The sequence below is a fragment of the Hippopotamus amphibius genome, chromosome 3 (genome assembly GCF_030028045.1).
Source record: "Hippopotamus amphibius kiboko isolate mHipAmp2 chromosome 3, mHipAmp2.hap2, whole genome shotgun sequence".
Lineage (NCBI taxonomy): Eukaryota > Metazoa > Chordata > Mammalia > Artiodactyla > Hippopotamidae > Hippopotamus > Hippopotamus amphibius.
The window spans coordinates 68,839,717-68,857,804 of record NC_080188.1 but is presented as its reverse complement, the minus strand read 5'-3'; the positions used below and the strand labels follow the sequence as shown (position 1 = coordinate 68,857,804).

The window sequence follows — 18,088 nt, the reverse complement described above, 5'->3', positions numbered from 1 at the left end:
ACGGAGTGTGTGTGCGGGAGGGGGGGAGGTAGGGGATTCAAAAGTCGTGAGGAAAGAAGAGGAGGGAGATACAACTGAAAATGAAATAGCAGCAGAGGGTCGTGATCAGTCGGTGGCTCGGGACTCGCCTAGCGGGAAGAAACGCGCAATCACTGTCAAAGCTGTGGTTCGCGAAGGAGTCGGGGCTCTTCTCACTGGACGCGTCGCGCCACCTGTCAGACCGGAGGATCCGCTGGGATGCGGAGGGGACCGGGGAGGAGGGCACCCCGGGCCCCGGAAGAAGGCTGAGGACTGGAGGGTCTCCTTCTGTGAGGTGCTCTTGTGAGGGGGCAGGGCGGGAAGGAGGGCGCGCTAGACCCCGCGGAGACTTCACGTGGTCTACAGAACCTGGATAGGAGACGAAAGCGGACGGGGTGATGGCTGGGGGGGTGCGCGGTACTGCGTGCCCCTCCCCTGAGCCTCTGAGCTCCTCCTCCCACACATGTGACCAGAGCCGGCGGGTCCCCTCGCTCCCGCAGCGTAGCTCGCTCTGTTTCTTCCCTCCCGCCGCCTTGCCCTTCTTCTCCCCCGTTCCCACCCCTCGGCCCTCCCCCACCTCCTTCCCCACGCCCCAATAGCGGCTCGAGCTGCGAAGCGCCCGCCCCTCCGCCCTTTTCTTCGCTTGCTCATTGGCTGAAGCTTCAAGGACGCGTCCCGAGGGCGGGTGGCAGCCATTGGTGGGATGAGCAATCCGAGTTCCCGGATGAGGGAACATTCTGCAGTATAAAGGGAGCGGGGAAGGCGGGAGACAGCGCAGTTTGAATCGCGGTGCGACGAAGGAGTAGGCGGCGGGTTCTCGCTGGGTGTTTGACTAGTCCTTTTTCTGCCTTGCTTGTTTGAGCTTCAGCTGAATTTGAAATGGTAAACTTGGCGGAGGCGCCCGAAGACCCCGCGGGTTTTTGCCGGCGGGAGAAAAACCCGTTACACACGGAGATGGGGGTGAAGAAGCAACGGTTGGGAACGCGCGGAGACAGGATTTGGAAGCGCGGGGGGAGGTGTTTTGTCGGCGGCGAGCGGAGCAGCCTCCGAGCTCGCGGCGGGCGGCGACGGTTGGGTGGCGCGCGCAGCGCCGCTGGGGGCCGGCGGGCGGCGAGCGGGCGGACGGAGGCGCGCGGCCGCGGCGGGCGCGCAGCGGGGGGCGGGCGGGCGGGCGGGGTCGCCCTTGCGGCGCGCGGCGGGCCGGAGACCCCGGCTGGGCACGGGGCCGCGCTCGCGCCTGGGCCGCGCCGCGGTGGGGGAGGGGCGAGCCGCCCTGGTAATCCTATATTCTGCGTTCCTCCTTCGCTCGCGGGCGTGTGCGCGCCGCAGGCTGGCGGTAAGGCTGGGAAGGACTCCGGAAAGGCCAAGACAAAGGCGGTTTCCCGCTCGCAGAGAGCCGGTTTGCAGGTCAGTGGTGGTTCGTGCAGTCTGGGAATCGTGGCGTTTTTCTTTCCTTTTCCTCCCTTGTTTATCATCGCTCTAGATGAGCGTTTCGTCTTTGCGTGGGTGATGGTGTCGCGACTTGGTTTACCGATACAATAAATATCAGGGAGGGGGGTCGATCACGTGTGTCGGTGATGGGGCGCGTTGCTGCACCAGCGTCCGTGCCCCTTGCTTTGGCGCGCGTGTAATTTTACCATCTTTGACTCGTCTTTGTGCATTTGTGTTTGTGTATGCTAAAAATGAAGTTCCCGGTGGGCCGTATTCATCGACACCTGAAATCTAGGACGACCAGCCATGGACGTGTGGGCGCGACTGCTGCTGTGTACAGCGCAGCCATCCTGGAGTACCTCACCGCAGAGGTAAATGGGTGTACGCCTATAATCTGGAAGAGGTTGGGGCGGGGGTAGGGGGAGGCGGCGAGAGGGAAGGAGGAAAGTGATGCAAGAAAACTCCCAGGCTCTGAACGCAGCGAGAAGCTTTTGACAACGCTAGAGGGGGCTGGTGTTCACGATGGGATCCTACTGAGCTTGAGTTTTCGGCTTTAGGAAATAAAATTGCGTGCCCCCTTTATAGCTTTTGCATATCTTGCCATTCAGGTAGTGGAGGAGTTGACAGTTGGTAGATATACGTTCGTGAAGGTTTGATTCTTGTCAGCATCTTGATAAGGATAGTTGGAAGGAGATTGATAACATTGTTTTCTAGGTACTTGAATTAGCAGGAAATGCATCAAAAGACTTGAAGGTAAAGCGTATTACTCCTCGTCACTTGCAACTTGCTATTCGTGGAGATGAAGAATTGGACTCTCTCATCAAGGCTACAATTGCTGGTGGTGGTATGTAAATACTAAATTTTTAATTTCTTTAGAGAAAAGAATTCTTTGCTTTAATTCTCACTAGTAATCTTCAGTCTAGAAGAGGACAGTATATTTTCACTGATCTATAGTATGGTTGCATCGTGAAATTTGATTTCTCTATGTGTTTCAGAATTTTTTAATCTGCATATTTGTCTCATGTTTAAAGATGTCTTCCAAGTTGAACATTAAACTATCAAGTGGTTTTAAAGTACTGTGTTATTTTATCCATTTTCTAGGTGTCATTCCACACATCCACAAATCTCTGATCGGGAAGAAAGGACAACAGAAGACTGTCTAAAGGATGCCTGGATTCCTTATTATCTCAGGACTCTAAATACTCTAACAGCTGTCCAGTGTTGGTGATTCCAGTGGACTGTATCTCTGTGAAAAACACAATTTTGCCTTTTTGTAATTCTATTTGAGCAAGTTGGAAGTTTAATTAGCTTTCCAACCAACCAAATTTCTGCATTCGAGTCTTAACCATATTTAAGTGTTACTGTGGCTTCAAAGAAGCTATTGATTCTGAAGTAGTGGGTTTTGATTGAGTTGACTGTTTTTAAAAAACTGTTTGGATTTTAATTGTGATGCAGAAGTTATAGTAACAAACATTTGGTTTTGTACAGACATTATTTCCACTCCGGTGGATAAGCTCAATAAAGGTCATATCCCAAACTAGTTGTGTATAAAATTCACTTAATTATAATAGGAACAACTTTGTTTTGAATAGGTAGCTCATCCAGCAATAACTTAAGCACATTTCTTCCTTTGAAATTAAACTGTTAAAATACTATGTTATGAATTATTAAAGATTTTAAAACTTCAGCAGGAGCTGGAATGGGACAAGTTGATGTTTTTTAGGCTAAGTTTGACGATCTCAGTTTGTTAGTTGCATTTGCTGTTTGTGACAGCAGCACTACACCAGACCACTGTTGTGGACTTGGGTGGGAGGAGGGGAGCGGAGGGCAGGTAAGGACGTCCTGTATGTAGCTACCTCCACAGAAGGAACTTTCAGTTTAGACTGATAATATTTTCTGTGTGCTGTGGGCTGTTTTGAAGGCTACTTGAATTGTTCAATACATGGTAATACCTTTGGGGGACACACCATCCCCATTTTACAGAGGAGAATTAGGATTTCTGTGAAAGTCCTGAGTTACCATATTTGCTGGCATGGCTAACGATATCTTTACTGAACATTATGTGAAAATGGTTATTTTGTAATTTGAGTGGATCATTATGACACTTGGTTTCCGGCAAGCTCTTAATTTTTGTAATTTGGAAGAGGACATTACCAAGCAAAAAGTGGGCCTTTTCCCTGCAGCGAGACCAAGGTGACATAGTACAGCATTTCACAGGGGTAATGTTAAAATGGGAGAAGTGAGAAAACCCAACCAGCTTGCTTACATGATGGTGATACATTCCCAAAGGGCTGATTCCTGCCCTGTTTCGGTCATGAAGGCTTATTAGGGTTGTGGTTTTCACCAGAATTAAGTGCAAACTACAAATGGTATAAGTGCTTTGTGCCTCTTTTATTTACTTAAAGACAGTTGAATGGCATTTAGGTCAGAAAAATGGTGTGTCGTTGAAATAAGGCGATGAAATAGGAGTGAGGATCAAATGACGCTCTACTGGGGTTCCTGAGCACCTGCGCCGGAAGCGCTGCGTAGGGACTGGCAGTGCGGGCCTCACCTGACCTAATCCTCCCAAGGCTGTGGGGGCCCAGAGGCGGGGCCTTCGATCCCTGGGAATTTTCCTGAAAACGACTGTCCCCACCCCCACCCGTCGCCCGGCCGCTGTAGGAAGGCGGGCTGCCGCCTGCGCGGGCCGCGCGGGGAGGTCAGGGGGCACGGCGCTGCCGACACGGGCGGCCGGGTCCCCGCCTCGGCGGAACCCCCGGCGGGCAGCCGGCCTGGTGTCGTCCGCGCCCCCGCCCCCCAGACTGTTCGGCCCCGAGCTGGTCCGCACCGGGCAGGGACGGCCGAGTCGGCTCGGACGGCCGCGCCCGGGAGCTTCGTCCTGGGGCCGGGAGGGATGCGGCTCGAGCCGTAGCGGCCTGCGGGGGGCGGGGAGGCCGCCGTGAGGAGGCGGAGCTGCGAGCCCGCCAGTGCGCCGGGGCCCCGCCGCCGCGGTCGCCTGCGCTCCTCCCCGCTCGCCTCCGCACGCCCCCAAACCCTGGCCGGCCTCGCCTCCTCGGCGGCGGCGGCGGCGGCTTCCGCCCCTGGTCGCTGTGCTCCGGTAGGAAACGGAAGAAGGCGCAAGCCATGGAGGGGAACCGGGATGAGGCGGAGAAATGTGTCGAGATCGCCCGGGAGGCCCTGAACGCCGGCAACCGCGAGAAGGCCCAGCGTTTCCTGCAGAAGGCCGAGAAGCTCTACCCACTGCCCTCGGCCCGCGGTGAGGCCCTCGGTCCCCTTCCTCCCCGCCCGGTCCCCAGTCCCCGGACCGCCGCGCAGCCCGCCCCCGCCCCCAACATCGCCCCTCTGGGAACCGCGGGGCCCCGGGCCCGCCGGACCCTCCGGACGCTCCTCCCCGACACACCCCCGCCCCGGCCCTGAGCGGCCCGGCCCGCCATGGACCGCCCAAGACTCCCTCCTCACCAGCCTGCCTGCGAGATGCCGGCTCTGAGCCGGCAGGCGAGAGTTGCCGGTTCCCCGGTCGGTTTTCATAAATGTCCAGCTGTCATTCTCCCAGGAGATTCGTCTGGTCCTGTCTTACCAGAGTGTGGCTTTATATCTGGGGTGTGTGGTTGTGTGGCCCCCTCCCTCCTCATCCTCACCCACAAATAAGGCCTAGGCCCCTAACGAAGTGAGAGGAACAGGGAACTCTAGTGGTTAATGTACAGGTCCCTGGTTTCACCGCCTCTGGGGTAACCAGGGACCTGGAAAACACTGTTCCCAAAGCAAACGTTTTTGAACACCTGAGATGACATTGCTTTTCCCTGGGAGAGAGTTCTTTAGAAGAGAGGAGCACAAGAATGATAGAGTCAGTAATGGTTTGCCGAATAGTATCCGATTTGCTAGCACCATAATTATCGGCAAATGAGGCACATCTTTAGGAAGAGTACTGGACTTCGAAGTCCTGTTCCTGCCTGCTTTCTAGGCTGTAAAGTAATTATAGCCAGCATTTATTGAGCGCTTACAAAGTGCCTAGTGTTTTCCATGAATTATTTCATTTACTTCCCAGAATGATTCTAGCATTCATTTGACCAGATTTACTCATATGGAAACAGAATTTTTGATGAATAAGTGAATGAATGAAAAAATATCTTACCCAAGGTCACACAGCAGTTAGTAGCAAAGTCAGAATAATACTTGAGCTCTCCAGCTCCAAAAGGCCCCTCACCACTGCACTCCATTGTCTGGCCGATAGGATGCTGTTTCATTTGAGGTTCAGGATATTTCCAGGTTAAGAAGAAAGTTATCAATAAGTCAATAGGAATGTGGGGCTACCTGTTTTATTTTATTGTTGTTTTCTTAATTTTTTTCTACATTGTTGAAGGCCTTGAATTCTGTACTTTTCTCTATTCTTTTCATTACAGTGCTGATGAGTACTATACCAGGGAAGACAGGAGAGGGAAATCAAAGAAGTTAATGATTTATTTTCTTAATGTGGCCAAAACACAACAAGATTTACCAGCATAACCATTTTTAAGTGTATAGTTCAGTAGTGTTACCCGTTTTCACATTGTGGTACAACAGATCTCCAAAATTATTGTCTTATAAAACTAAAACTCTATACCAATTAAACAATTACCCATTTCCCCTACCCACCCAGCCCCTGACAACCACCATTGTACTTTCTTTTAAAAATGTGTCTACTTTAGATACCTTATACAAGTGGAATTATATAGTATTTGCCTTTTTTGACTGGCTTATTTAACTTAGCATAGGTCCCTGAATTTTATCCATATTGTAGCATAAATATGATGAGTTCCTTTTTGAAGGCTGCATAATATTCCATTGCATATACATACCACATTTTCGATATCCATTCATCATCTGTGAATAGATTGTAATTTCCATACCTTGGCTATTGTGAATAATGCTGCTCTGAACCTGGGTGTGCAAATATCTCTTTGTGATCCTGCTTTCAATTCTTTTGGATGCATACCTAGAAATGGGATTGCTGGATCATGTTGGTAATTCTGTTTTCACTTTTTTTGAGAAATTGCCATACTGTTTTGCATAGCAGTTACACTATTTTACATTCCTACCAACAGCATGCAAGAGTTCCAGTTTCTCCATGTCCTCATCAACACTTGTTATTTTCTATTTGTTTGCATGTTGGTTTTTGATAGTAGCCATCCTGGCAAGTGTGAGGTTGATATCTCATTGTGGTTTTGACTTGCATTTCTCTAACAGTTAGTGATGTTGAGCATCTTTTTATTTGCTTGTTGGCCATTTTTATATCATTTTTTGAGAAATACCTATTCAAGTCTTTCGCCCATTTTTAAATTAGCTTATTTTTGTTGTTGTTGAGTTGTTGGAGTTCTTTATATATTCTAGATGTTAACTCCTTATCAGAGAAATGATTTGCAGATTTTTTCTCCCATTCTGTAGGTTGTCTTTTATTCTGTTGTTTCCTTTGATGCACAGGAGTTTTTTAAATTTGATATAGGCCCATTTGTCTATTTTTGCTTTTGTTGCCTGTGCTTTTGGTTTCATATTCAAGAAATCATTGCCTGGAGTTAAAGTTTTTTGAATTTCTTTACTGTATGAATACATGATTTCATTTAGTCATTATTTACTCTCAGAGGGACAGCTTTTCCATTGAGCATGTAACCACTCGAGACAGAATACCTTGGCTTTTGAAGCCTCACCCAAAACTAGTTTGTAACCTTAATCTTGGGCAAGTTAGATAACCTTTCTAGCTTTTAGCATTTTTGTCTGCAAAATGGGACAATAACGTACCAATTTCATAGAGCTGTTATGAGGATTAACTGAGTTAATACATAGAAAGCATTTAACAGTGCTCAGTTATTTTCGTATCATTTCCACTTAGCAAGTGTGAGGCTTTGAGAATTTTTAAACTTGTAGTCTGTAATTCTGTCATACAAGCAACATGAATCAGTCTACTAAAGATACTGTAAGATATCAAAGCACAACACAGTTGTTGCTCTTGAGGACATGAACATAGGGAAAATTAAGAAAACAGTGAAAGTTAATAGTACAATGTATTATAAGGCAGTATGTGATTACCAAATAAAGTGATTGGTACAGTTGTGGTGTAGTCTGAAAACCTTATTCAGATGCAGACTTTGCCCCTGACAGCTTTGTAACCAGGGATGAGTTACTTAGAGTTGCCAAGCCTTGTTTAGTTATGTGTAAAATGAAGATTTCATCACAGGGCTGAAGTGAACATTAGCTGAAATAAGTCATGTGCAAATATTGAACAAAGTGTATTTTACATAGAATGTTCTCAGAAGATGTTTACTGGAATAATTTAAGAATTCAGGGGAGGGAAAGATCTAGAACATTTGTATAACTTCTTGTTAAAATATTTAGTGTAGAAGGAAATTGAAGCCATTGGTTAAAATGAAATTTAAAATTTTTATACCTGAATTTCACCTATTCTAGACTACCCTCAAATCCTTATAACTCAGAGCTTAGATTAAATATTTCTCTGAATGTGTTTTCATACTAAGGCAAAATCAAACATTGCATTTTGATTTCTCTTATTTTTATACAGTGAATGAGAAAATGTAAGACTAAATTTTAGCTAAATTCCAGAATTTTTGTCCTCTTTACATTTTATTCTTGCCAGGTGAGAAGTCTGATTGATAAACCACTTTAAAAAATTGGCAAGAGTTTCCATTGAGGAAAAACTTCATCTTCAGATGAATCTAGGACATTGTTGCTTTCTAAGTATTTAGTTGAGAATACAGTTTATTTATTGCAGTGGACTTCTAAGCAAGTTGAATTTTACAGCTTTCAAATATTTTCATACTATGAATTTGGTGTTTGAAAGGATTGGTGTATGTGTATGACTACTACACAGGAAATATAAATATTCTGGAAAAATAATGTCAGCAGGAGAAAGTAAATTGCATTTTAGTTTCTTAGACTGTATATTTATTGAATTATTGGTATGTTTTCGATTTTTACAGAGATACAGACTTACTGTTTTAATGCTTTACATTGCTATTTTAGTACTTTAGTGTTTCATATTAATTGGCAGACAGTTTGAAGTATAGATTTTTTTTTTCAGAGAAGAGCATTTTAATTGTTTTCAAGAATTTCATGGTAATTTGAACCACATGGCAGCCTCAGCTTCAAAAGAGGCCATCCTGTATCTACTTTAATTAAATAATAAATCATGTATAATTTGCAGCATCTATCTGCACAGTAGCAATTAAAATAGTCCTCTTTTTGTTTTTTCCCCTCAGATGAGAGATGTGTAGGTAGATTTTTCTTCCTTTTTTTGCTGCATTATTTTAAAATTTAAATCTAATAAAAATTCAAAGTTCTGTCCCCCTTTGTCTCACTTAAAATGGTAAAATAAAGCGTTTAAAACTGTTGTTTCACATCTAGAGTTTTATCCCGCCTCTTCCTTTTAAGACAATTCAATTTTCTTTCTGTTTCTGACAATCAAAATGTAGTGGTGAGTGTAAATTATACATTCAGAACAATTATTTTGATAGCACCAAGTTAAGTGATATAAAATGATTTCTAAATTTCAGTTAATAAACAAACTATTTCAGACATTATAGTTGAAGAAAGAATGCTGAATTTGGTTTTGAACCTTAATTTAATGATTTTGTGCCCCAACGTCCGTAACTGTCTCTAAGCCACAATTTTCCTCATCTATAAAATGGGGATATATGTATTCAACAAATATTTACTGAATCCATACTTCCTTGTGGCAGGCATTGTTCTAGGAACTAGGGAGTCAGTGAACAATAAGAGTTCTTGTACTCTTGGAGCTTACATTCTAGAGGAGTGAAATAGGAAATATCTGCTAGACACAAAAATGGCTCAATTCCTGTCATTCCCCTTTCCTTTCCCGGGCTGTAGTCTTCTCATCTGTAGTCTTCACAGGATTATTATAAGGTTATTTTATTAAGTGCTATGAGAATTTCATGTATTACTACTATGGCAAAAGTATTTGGATGGTGCCTTGGAGTTAACAATACATAATATTTGTTTCTTTTCTGTCATTTTTAAGTTACCTATTTAAGCATAAAATACTTAAGTTAGGATTAATCTCCATTTGGATTCAGCTACTCATTCCATTCTTAGTTAACAGGTAGTTCTCCTTGCCGTATATTTATTTCTTGTATTATTTATGTATATAGCTGTTCCTCTTCTAGGTTAAAAATTCCTCTGCTATGAGGAACTGTTTTAATTTTAATAATCTTTTCTACCCCTATGGTGCCTAGCAATGTTTTGCATGTACTTGTGGCATCTGTAAGGCCTGAATTTTCTGGAATGATACTTGTTTATATAATTTCATTCCCTTGTCAATGAAGACAATTTGTTAAATAAATGATTAAATGAAAAGTTATAGCTGTAAGGCTTTTCATGGTAATATATTCACAAATGAAGTTTTTTCATAATCAGACAAGTGTGCAAAAATGTATATATAAGGGTTGTCACTGTAGCAAAAAGTTGGAAAGAGTCCATCAGTGGGAATTGATTAAATAAATTGCATTGCATTTATATACTGTGCACCTATTAAAAACGATGATGTGCCTCAGTAATTTTCCATCCACTGACCCACCTCACCCTGCTCATTGCCTATAAATTCCCAGTTGTCTTTACTGAATTCAGAGTTCAGCCTGCTCTCTCTGCCCTATTGCAGTAGTTCTGAATAAGATCTTAAAAAAATAAAGATGATGTGGATCTAGATTTATTGTTATAAGATGGTATATACATTGAATTATGAATTTAATAAAGGTAGGCTACAAACATATGTAGATTATTCTAGTTTTGTTTCAAAATATATAAAAAGCTATACAGCTAGCCAACTAGAGTAACTAGAGTTACTAAAGTTAAATATATCAAAATGGTTGAGTGATTTTTTTTCTTCTGTGAGATTTATAAGCGATCTTCACTTTGTTATGCCTTTTTGAATGAGCTGAAAAACATTACTTTTATAATCACACAAATGAAAACTATTTCCAGTTTGTGAGGAGGAAGGAAAAGATCTGTTTTTCAAATCACGTGTTGTTATTTTAGGTTTTGTTAATGAAGGACATTATATATAACAGGTGTGCAGCAGAACCTTATGAAATAAAAACAGATCTTGTTGGATTATCCACATAAGCATTTTTAATACTATATTTACTTTTTCATTGGTCCTTAATATGGGATATACTTAAGTACAGATTACATTAAAACCACAAGCAAAGCTGTTTGTCTGAAAAGTGAATTCGTAAAATAAGGTTGGATAGTTTTAAAACCAAAAGTAAATGTAATCTGGTTTATAAGTACTGTATCTGCCCAACTAATGTTTGTAATACTACACATTATTGTAAGTGAGGTCTCATGTGGTAGCTAAGACATTTAATAAATCAGAAAAAGCCAATGTGTTCTAAATTCTGGCAGTATTTGAACTGAATCGTATTGCCTTCTCAGGCATTGGTTCCAGTGATTGTTAATACAGAAAACCTTGCTGCTTCCATGTTTAAGATGATGAAACTGGGTATTGAGACCCAGAGGTAATGGAACTTGTCCAAAGTTTCACTCTTTGGAGCCAAAGAGTGCGTGGTGTGAGTGCATGTATACACACAGCCATTGTTAAGCAGAGCCCTTATGCATGAGATTGTAGAAAGATTTTCAGTATCATAATACCTTGAAAATTTAAAACAACTATGTTATCCTGCTTTAGCAATATCCAGCATTTAGCTGTTAACGTGGAAGATGTCCAGAAAACCACTGAGAGAATGTGTTTGTGCTAAGAATGAAAGGGAATGTACAGATAACTTCTAATTAGCATGCAGAAGGACTTTGTGGCCACCTGTAGATATGAATACATCTAACCACTTTCACATCTGACTTCACAATTTTTAAAAAATAATTTCTTCTTTTATTAGCTGAAATACTTCTATAAAGAGATACTTTCCCCTCACCTGTCTTAGGGTTACGCAGTGGTGCAGTTCATATAGGAAAGGCAGGATATGATAAGTGCTTGACTGCTTTTATCAGTTTTCGAGAAAAGGAGTTGGCTCCTCTTTTCCAAAAGCAGAAAATATTTTTTAGATCTGGCCAGTGGGAACCCTTTTACGTTAGCTCCTGAGTCCTGTAGACATATTCCCTGTAGTCTTTAATAGTTTCCTTTCTCTGGTATATCACAAGGTTTCATATTTCTCTTGTACATTCCCAGTACTAGACCTGGAATCAACCATATCTCCAATAAGCCCTGGTTTCTTTTAGTGGAAACGTGTTTTGGTGTCACAATCTGGTACTAAGGATGCTGTGGTTAATAGATTGCTCATTGTTTCTGGGCCTTTTCAGTGTACAGACTAGGGAATTTTTTTTTTTTAAAGCTTAAATGGCTTAATAAGTTTATACTAGTAAGTCCAATTCAAGTTAAGCACTTTGGGGTGTTTAAACTTTTCTCACAATACACTTGATGTTTCTATCTTTTTCCTTCCACAGTAGTAATCCTGGTTTTCAAGGCCATGGCAAGTGATAGACTGTGTCACGATTATTTGCTTTATGTCACATTATGTACATAATAGTTTGAGTGTAATATTACCAATACTACCTCACTGATAAAAATGACTGAAAACAGTTAAATTTTCTTTGCATATACTCTCTCCATTTTACCTCTGTATTTTAGCTTTTTTAAAATTCTGAAATACTTTTAAACTTATAGAAAAGCCTTAAAAATAGTGTAGACCTCCCATATACATTTCACTCAGGCTTCCTATTTGATAAAATTTTACTACATTTGCTTTATCATGCCTTCCTCTCTTTTTCCCTACTGCCTCTCCCCCACCCCCACACATACACAATTTGTTCTTACTATATTTTTTTCCTGAACCAATTAAGAGTAAGTGGTAGACATGATGTCCTATTACCACTAAATAATTCAGTGTATGTTTTTTAAGACAAGGACACTCTTACATGACAACATTATAACCATCAGATTCACGATATTAATGCATGTACCTTATTTAAATTCTACAAGTTCACCCAGTTATGCTTTTGATAGCAAAAAGGACATATGTTGTATTTATTTGGCATATTTTGTTCTCTGGATATTATCTTTTTCTTTTTTCATTTTTATTTCATATATATATTTTAATTAATTTATTTCTGGCTGTGTTGGGTCTTCATTGCTGCGTGTGGGCTTTCTGTAGTTGCAGCAAGTGGGGGCTGCTCTTCATTGCGGTCCACGGGCTTCTCATTGCAATAGCTTCTCTTGTTATGAAGCACGGGCTCTAGGCACGCAGGCTTCAGTAGTTGTGGCTCATGGGCTCTAGAGCACAGACTCAGTAGTTGTGGTACATGGGCTTAGTTACTCTGCGGCATGTGGGATCTTCTCAGACTAGGGCTCGAACACGTGTCCCCTGCATTGGCAGGTGGATTCTTAACCAGTGTGCCACCAGGGAAGTCCCAATTTTTATTTTATATTGGAGTATAGTTGATTAACAATGTTGTGTTAGTTTCAGGTGTACAGCAAAGTGATTTAGTTATACATATACATGTATCAGTTCTTTTTCAAATTCTTTTCCCATTTAGGTTATTACAGATTATTGAGCAGAATTCCCTGTGCTATACAGTAGGTCCTTGTTGGTAATTATTTTAAATATAGCAGTGTGTATATGTCAGTCCCAAACTCCTTACCCATCCCTCCCTTCCCCCCATTCCTCACCCCCCATAACCATGAGTTCATTCTCTAAGTCTGTGAGTTTCTTTCTGTTTTGTAAATAAGTTCATTTGTATCATCTTTTTTAGATTTCACATATAAGCAATATCATATGATATTTGTCTTTCTCTGTCTGACTGACTTCACTTAGTATGATAATCTCCAGGTCCATCCATGTTGCTGCAAATACCATTTTTCATTCTTTTTTAACGGCTGAGTAATATTCCATTTTATATATGTACCACATCATCTTTATCCATTCTTCTGTAGATGTACGTTTAGGTTGCTTCCATGTCTTGACTATTGTAAACAGTGCTGCAGTGAACATTGGGGTGCATGTACCCTTTTGAACCATGTCTTTCTCTGGATATATGCCCAGGAGTGGGATTGCTGGGTCATATGGTAGCTCTATTTTTAGTTTCTTAAGGAACCTCCATACTGTTCTGCATAGCAGATGTACCAGTTTATATTCCCGCTCTTTTCTTTCTTGATCTTGGCATTTTTGATGAGTGCAGGCCAGCTATTTTATAGAATTTCCCTCAGTTGGGGTTTGGCTGACATTTCCTAATATGAATTTTTGGCAGGCATACCATATCAGTGTTTCTTAGTGTAACTGTCAGGAGACATGTTACATTGATCTGGTCCTTATTGGTGAGGTTAACTTTGATCACTTGGTGAAGTTGGTGATTACCAGGTTTCTCCACTCTAAACTTACTTTCTTTCTCCCTCTTGTAATTAATAAATATTTTGTGAGAAAATACTTTAAAACTGTAAATATCCTGTTCCACAACAAACTTTCACCAGCTCCTTTTAGCGTCCATTGATGATTCTTTCCAGAATAAATTTCTGATGGTTGCCAAATGTTGGTTTTCTTATTCCGTTATTTCTTCTACAGTTTATTAGTTGGCACGCAGTTTTATTAGTATGGATTCATGGATTCATATTTTATCTATTATTATCATTATTCATTTTGATGCTCAGATTGCCTCAGATTTAGTCAGTAGGAGTCCCTTCAAGCTGGCTCCTATGTCTTTCTGACATGTCCTCATCATTCTTTGAACTTCCTTACTTTCTGGCACAAAAAAGTTTTCAGGCTCACTTTTTACTTTCTCTGCCCTGGGAATCATTTCTTTCCCCAGGAGTCCTGATTCTTTTTAGTGGATAATGATACTTAGAAACTAAGATATGGACATTTGATAAGCTCCTTGCTACAGGTGTGTCATTGCCTCTAGGTCCTCTTAGTAGACAGAGCTAAGAAATACATGTATGTATGAATGCATGTAAGTATGTGTATGTATATCTTTGTGGGGTTTGTTTGTCTTTTTTAAAAATTTTATTCAAGAATAGTTGATTTACAATGTTATGTTAATTTCTACTGTATAGCAAAGTAATTCAGATATATATATTATATGTATATATACACACACATTCTTTTTCATATTCTTTTCCGTTATGGTTTATCACAAGATATTGAATATAGTTCCCTGTGCTATACAGTATCTATATATAGTAGTTTGCATCTGCTAATCCCAAACTCCCAGTCCATCATCCTCCACCCCATCCCCCCCAACCACCTTAGCAACTACAAGCATCTTCTCTGTCTGTGAGTCTGTTTCGTAGATAGGTTCATTTGTGTCATATTTTATCAATAGATTCCACATATAAGTGATATCATATAATATCTGTCTTTCTCTTTTTTTTTTTAAAGCTGTTTACTGGAATATAATTGCTTTACACTCTTGTACCAGTTTTTGAGGTACACCAAAGTGAATCAGCTGTATTAATACATATATCCCCATATCCCCTCCCTCCCACAACTCCCTCCCACCCTCCCTGTCCTGGCCCTCTAAGGCATCACCCATCATCGAGTTGATCTCCCTTTGTTATACAGCAACTTCCCACTAGCTATCCATTTTACAGTTGGTAGTGTATCTATGTCTGTGCTACTCTCTCACTTGGGCCCAGCTTCCCCTTCCTCCCCCCCACCACCCCGTGTCCTCAACTCTATTCTCTACATCTGCATCTTTATTCTTACCCTGCCACTGGGTTCATTAGTACCATTTTTTTAGATTCCATATATATGAGTTAGTATACAGTATTTGTTTTTCTCTTTCTGGCTTACTTCGCACTGTATGACAGTCTCTAGGTCTATCCACCTCATTACATATAGCTCAGTTTCATTCCTTTTTATGGCTGAGTAATATTGAATTGTATATATGTGCCACATCTTCTTTATCCATTCATCTGTTGATGGGCGTTTAGGTTGCTTCCATGTCCTGGCTATTGTAAATAGTGCTGCAATGAACATTATGGTACATGTTTCTTTTTGGATTATGGTTTTCTCTGGGTATATGTCCAGGAGTGGGATTACTGGGTCATATGGTAGTTCCATTTTTAGTTTTATAAGGAACCTCCAAACTGTTTTCCATAGTGACTGTACCAACTTACATTCCCACCAACATATCTGTGTGTTTTATATGCTTGTGGGTATACACATACCTGTAGTAATTTAGTCTATATTAATTTTGCAATCTGTACAAAGATTCACACACCTCCCTTTGAAGTCTGCAGGGTTCATTCTAGCCTTCTGCATTTTCATATTTGTAATTCCATTCTCTGACAGCGATAAAATGTGGCTCCTGTTATCATTAATTTCCTTATTTGTTCATTTTTCCACTGTATGTAATGAGTTGCCTTTTTGACCCCATTGGTGCAGGCCCTATCTAGCTCAGCCATGCTTTTGGCTGTGAGTGCTTCCTTGGTCCCAATAAGGTTCCTTGGTCCAGGCCTCAGCTGCCAAATGAAAAAGAAAGGAAGAAAAGGCAGATAATCTCTTTTTTTTCCCCAAATAAAAGGAAAGACAGAGAAAGCCTACCATTAAAAAAATATTTGAACCTATCTATGGTGTCAGAGCATATTATCATTACATGTCATGTGCTCTTTTAATTTAATGCTCACCATTGGTCCTTATGTCATTGTGTCTAATTATTTTGGATTCCTAAAGCCTGTTCTCTAGTAAATTTCTAGGAAGGCCTTGTGGGAACTATGCTCCCTAAGTTCTGGAATGTTGAAAACAGCTCATCTGTGGGTCTTAATGCTTGAAGTTAGTGATAGATACAAAATCTTTAGCTCAAATTTTCTTTCTTTGGGTATCTAAATATACATTTCTCTTATTTTATGCAAGTACTACTGATGAGCAAAGTCTGATGACAGTCTAATTTTCTTTCCTTTATAAGCCATTTGATCTTTTTGACTAGATGCCCAATTAATTTTTCTAGAATATATCTTGATGTTGGTTTTTCTGGGTCAGTATTCTTAGGTACATGATTTGCACTTTTATTATGTGGTTTCATATTTTTTTATTTTTATATCAGAAGTTTTCTCCAATTATTGTTATGTTGGTTTTATTTACTTTATTTTGCTTCTTTAGGACTCCTATTATATGTGTGTTGGATCTTCTTTAACTATCTTCAGTATTTGCCATTTTTTTCTAATTTTTTGTCTAATTAAAAATTTTTCCCTCCTTTTTATGTTCTATGTCATTTATACAACATTATCTGTTGTGTTTATTAACTCTGTTTCTTGTAGCTTAATTCTTTTGTGAATTGATTTTTCCCTTTCTTTCTTTCTTTCTTTTTTTTTTTTTGTCTCCTAAATTTTATGACCTAAGCTGTCAGTAGATAATTTTGGGGGTTGTTTTAATTCTAATTTATGTTGTTCTTTTGTATTATGTATAATTTTTAAAAGTCTTTTCAGCTTGTTTTGAAATAGTAGGTTATAGCATTTATCTATTTTGTTGGCAAGTCTTTGTGGTGTGCTTTCATTGTGTTCAGAGATTTATCTTGTTCTCTTTTTTTTTTAATGTACTGTATCATATTTTGCTTCTGTCATTTTCTTTTATTCATTTTTGTGTGAAGTTAGCTTTTCTAAATACACAGAGATTTTCTCCAGTTTCTGTGTATTGTTTGAAAGTATGTCACTTTGCTGTATAAGATCTCCTTACTCCTTTCTCCTTCCCCACTCTATCTGGAATTTCTCTTTTCTTTTTTTTTCTATTACCACTGTCCTCTTCAGTTTTGGATCCTGTTCCCAGTAGTTTCTCCTTGGTGTGGCTTTTGTTTTGGAGGAGAGCTTTGACTGATTAGTTTTGAGAATTGTAGTGACTGAATGCCCTTTTATTGTGAACCCTTCCAATCACATGCTATTGTAGTGAGCAAAACCCATTCCTTTTTATTTACTTTTCTCATTTTCACCTGCTGTGCTTCATAGAGAGTCCCTGTTGGCTACTTTGGAGTTATTTTGTTCTGTGGACTGGTAAACTGCCCTGTTACTGTCCTCTACTTTTTCTCACACAGATGATAATACCCACAAAGATCTTGTAACTATTGGTGGTTTGTCCCCACCTTCTTGTATTTTGGGATTTTGTATATGAGGTTTTGATTTTGCTATCTAATTGCTCTGATTTTATGAGATTTAAAATTTAAGCTTCTGCCTTCCCAGAATTCCCACAAAATTTTTCATATTAGAAAGTTGTGAAACACTACCCCCTAGACCATGCTGGCTTCTGCTCTCAAGGTTAACGTGATTGCTTTAAATATGAACTAAACTATTAACTCTTGTTAATAACTACTAGATTGCTAAGAGCGTTTCTGTACCACCTACAACTAGATTGTTATAAAAACTGAATATCTTATGTCTTCACTGACCTCGTGAATGCATTAGCTAGGAAAAAAGATATGAAAGTTCTCTTATATATAAAATATTAAGAATAATTATTGGGAGTTCCTTCATGGTCTAGTGGTTAGAATTCAGCATTTTCACTACTGTGGCCCAGGTTCAGTCCCTGGTTGGGGAACTGAGATCCCAAAAGCCATGCAGTAATGACACTGCTGGATTTTTAAAAATATGTATGTAACAGCTTTAGTGAGATGTAATTCACATACCTTACAATTCCTTCACTTA

General features: G+C 40.6%; 2 protein-coding genes across 5 annotated transcripts in view; both read left to right on the top strand.

Annotated features, from left to right (window-relative positions):
- Window positions 1-712: 712 nt before the first annotated feature.
- On the top strand, window positions 713-2,986 carry LOC130850444 (histone H2A.Z). Its single transcript, XM_057729990.1, has 5 exons — window positions 713-900; window positions 1,348-1,425; window positions 1,707-1,820; window positions 2,164-2,293; window positions 2,551-2,986. Exons 1-5 carry the CDS (start codon window positions 898-900, stop codon window positions 2,610-2,612), a joined length of 387 nt encoding a protein of 128 aa, XP_057585973.1. The 5' UTR covers window positions 713-897; the 3' UTR covers window positions 2,613-2,986.
- Window positions 2,987-4,424: 1,438 nt separating this feature from the next.
- DNAJB14 (DnaJ heat shock protein family (Hsp40) member B14) overlaps window positions 4,425-18,088 on the top strand; it is a 50,381-nt gene continuing 36,717 nt past the window's right edge. For 2 of the 4 annotated variants that reach the window (XM_057727793.1, XM_057727795.1), the window contains exon 1: window positions 4,432-4,705. In XM_057727793.1, the coding sequence (XP_057583776.1) occupies window positions 4,573-4,705 (133 nt within the window). In that variant the 5' untranslated portion in view covers window positions 4,432-4,572. Of the gene's footprint in view, window positions 4,706-18,088 lie in introns of all 4 variants that reach the window. The other 2 variants (XM_057727796.1, XM_057727797.1) reach the window with 2 other exon arrangements.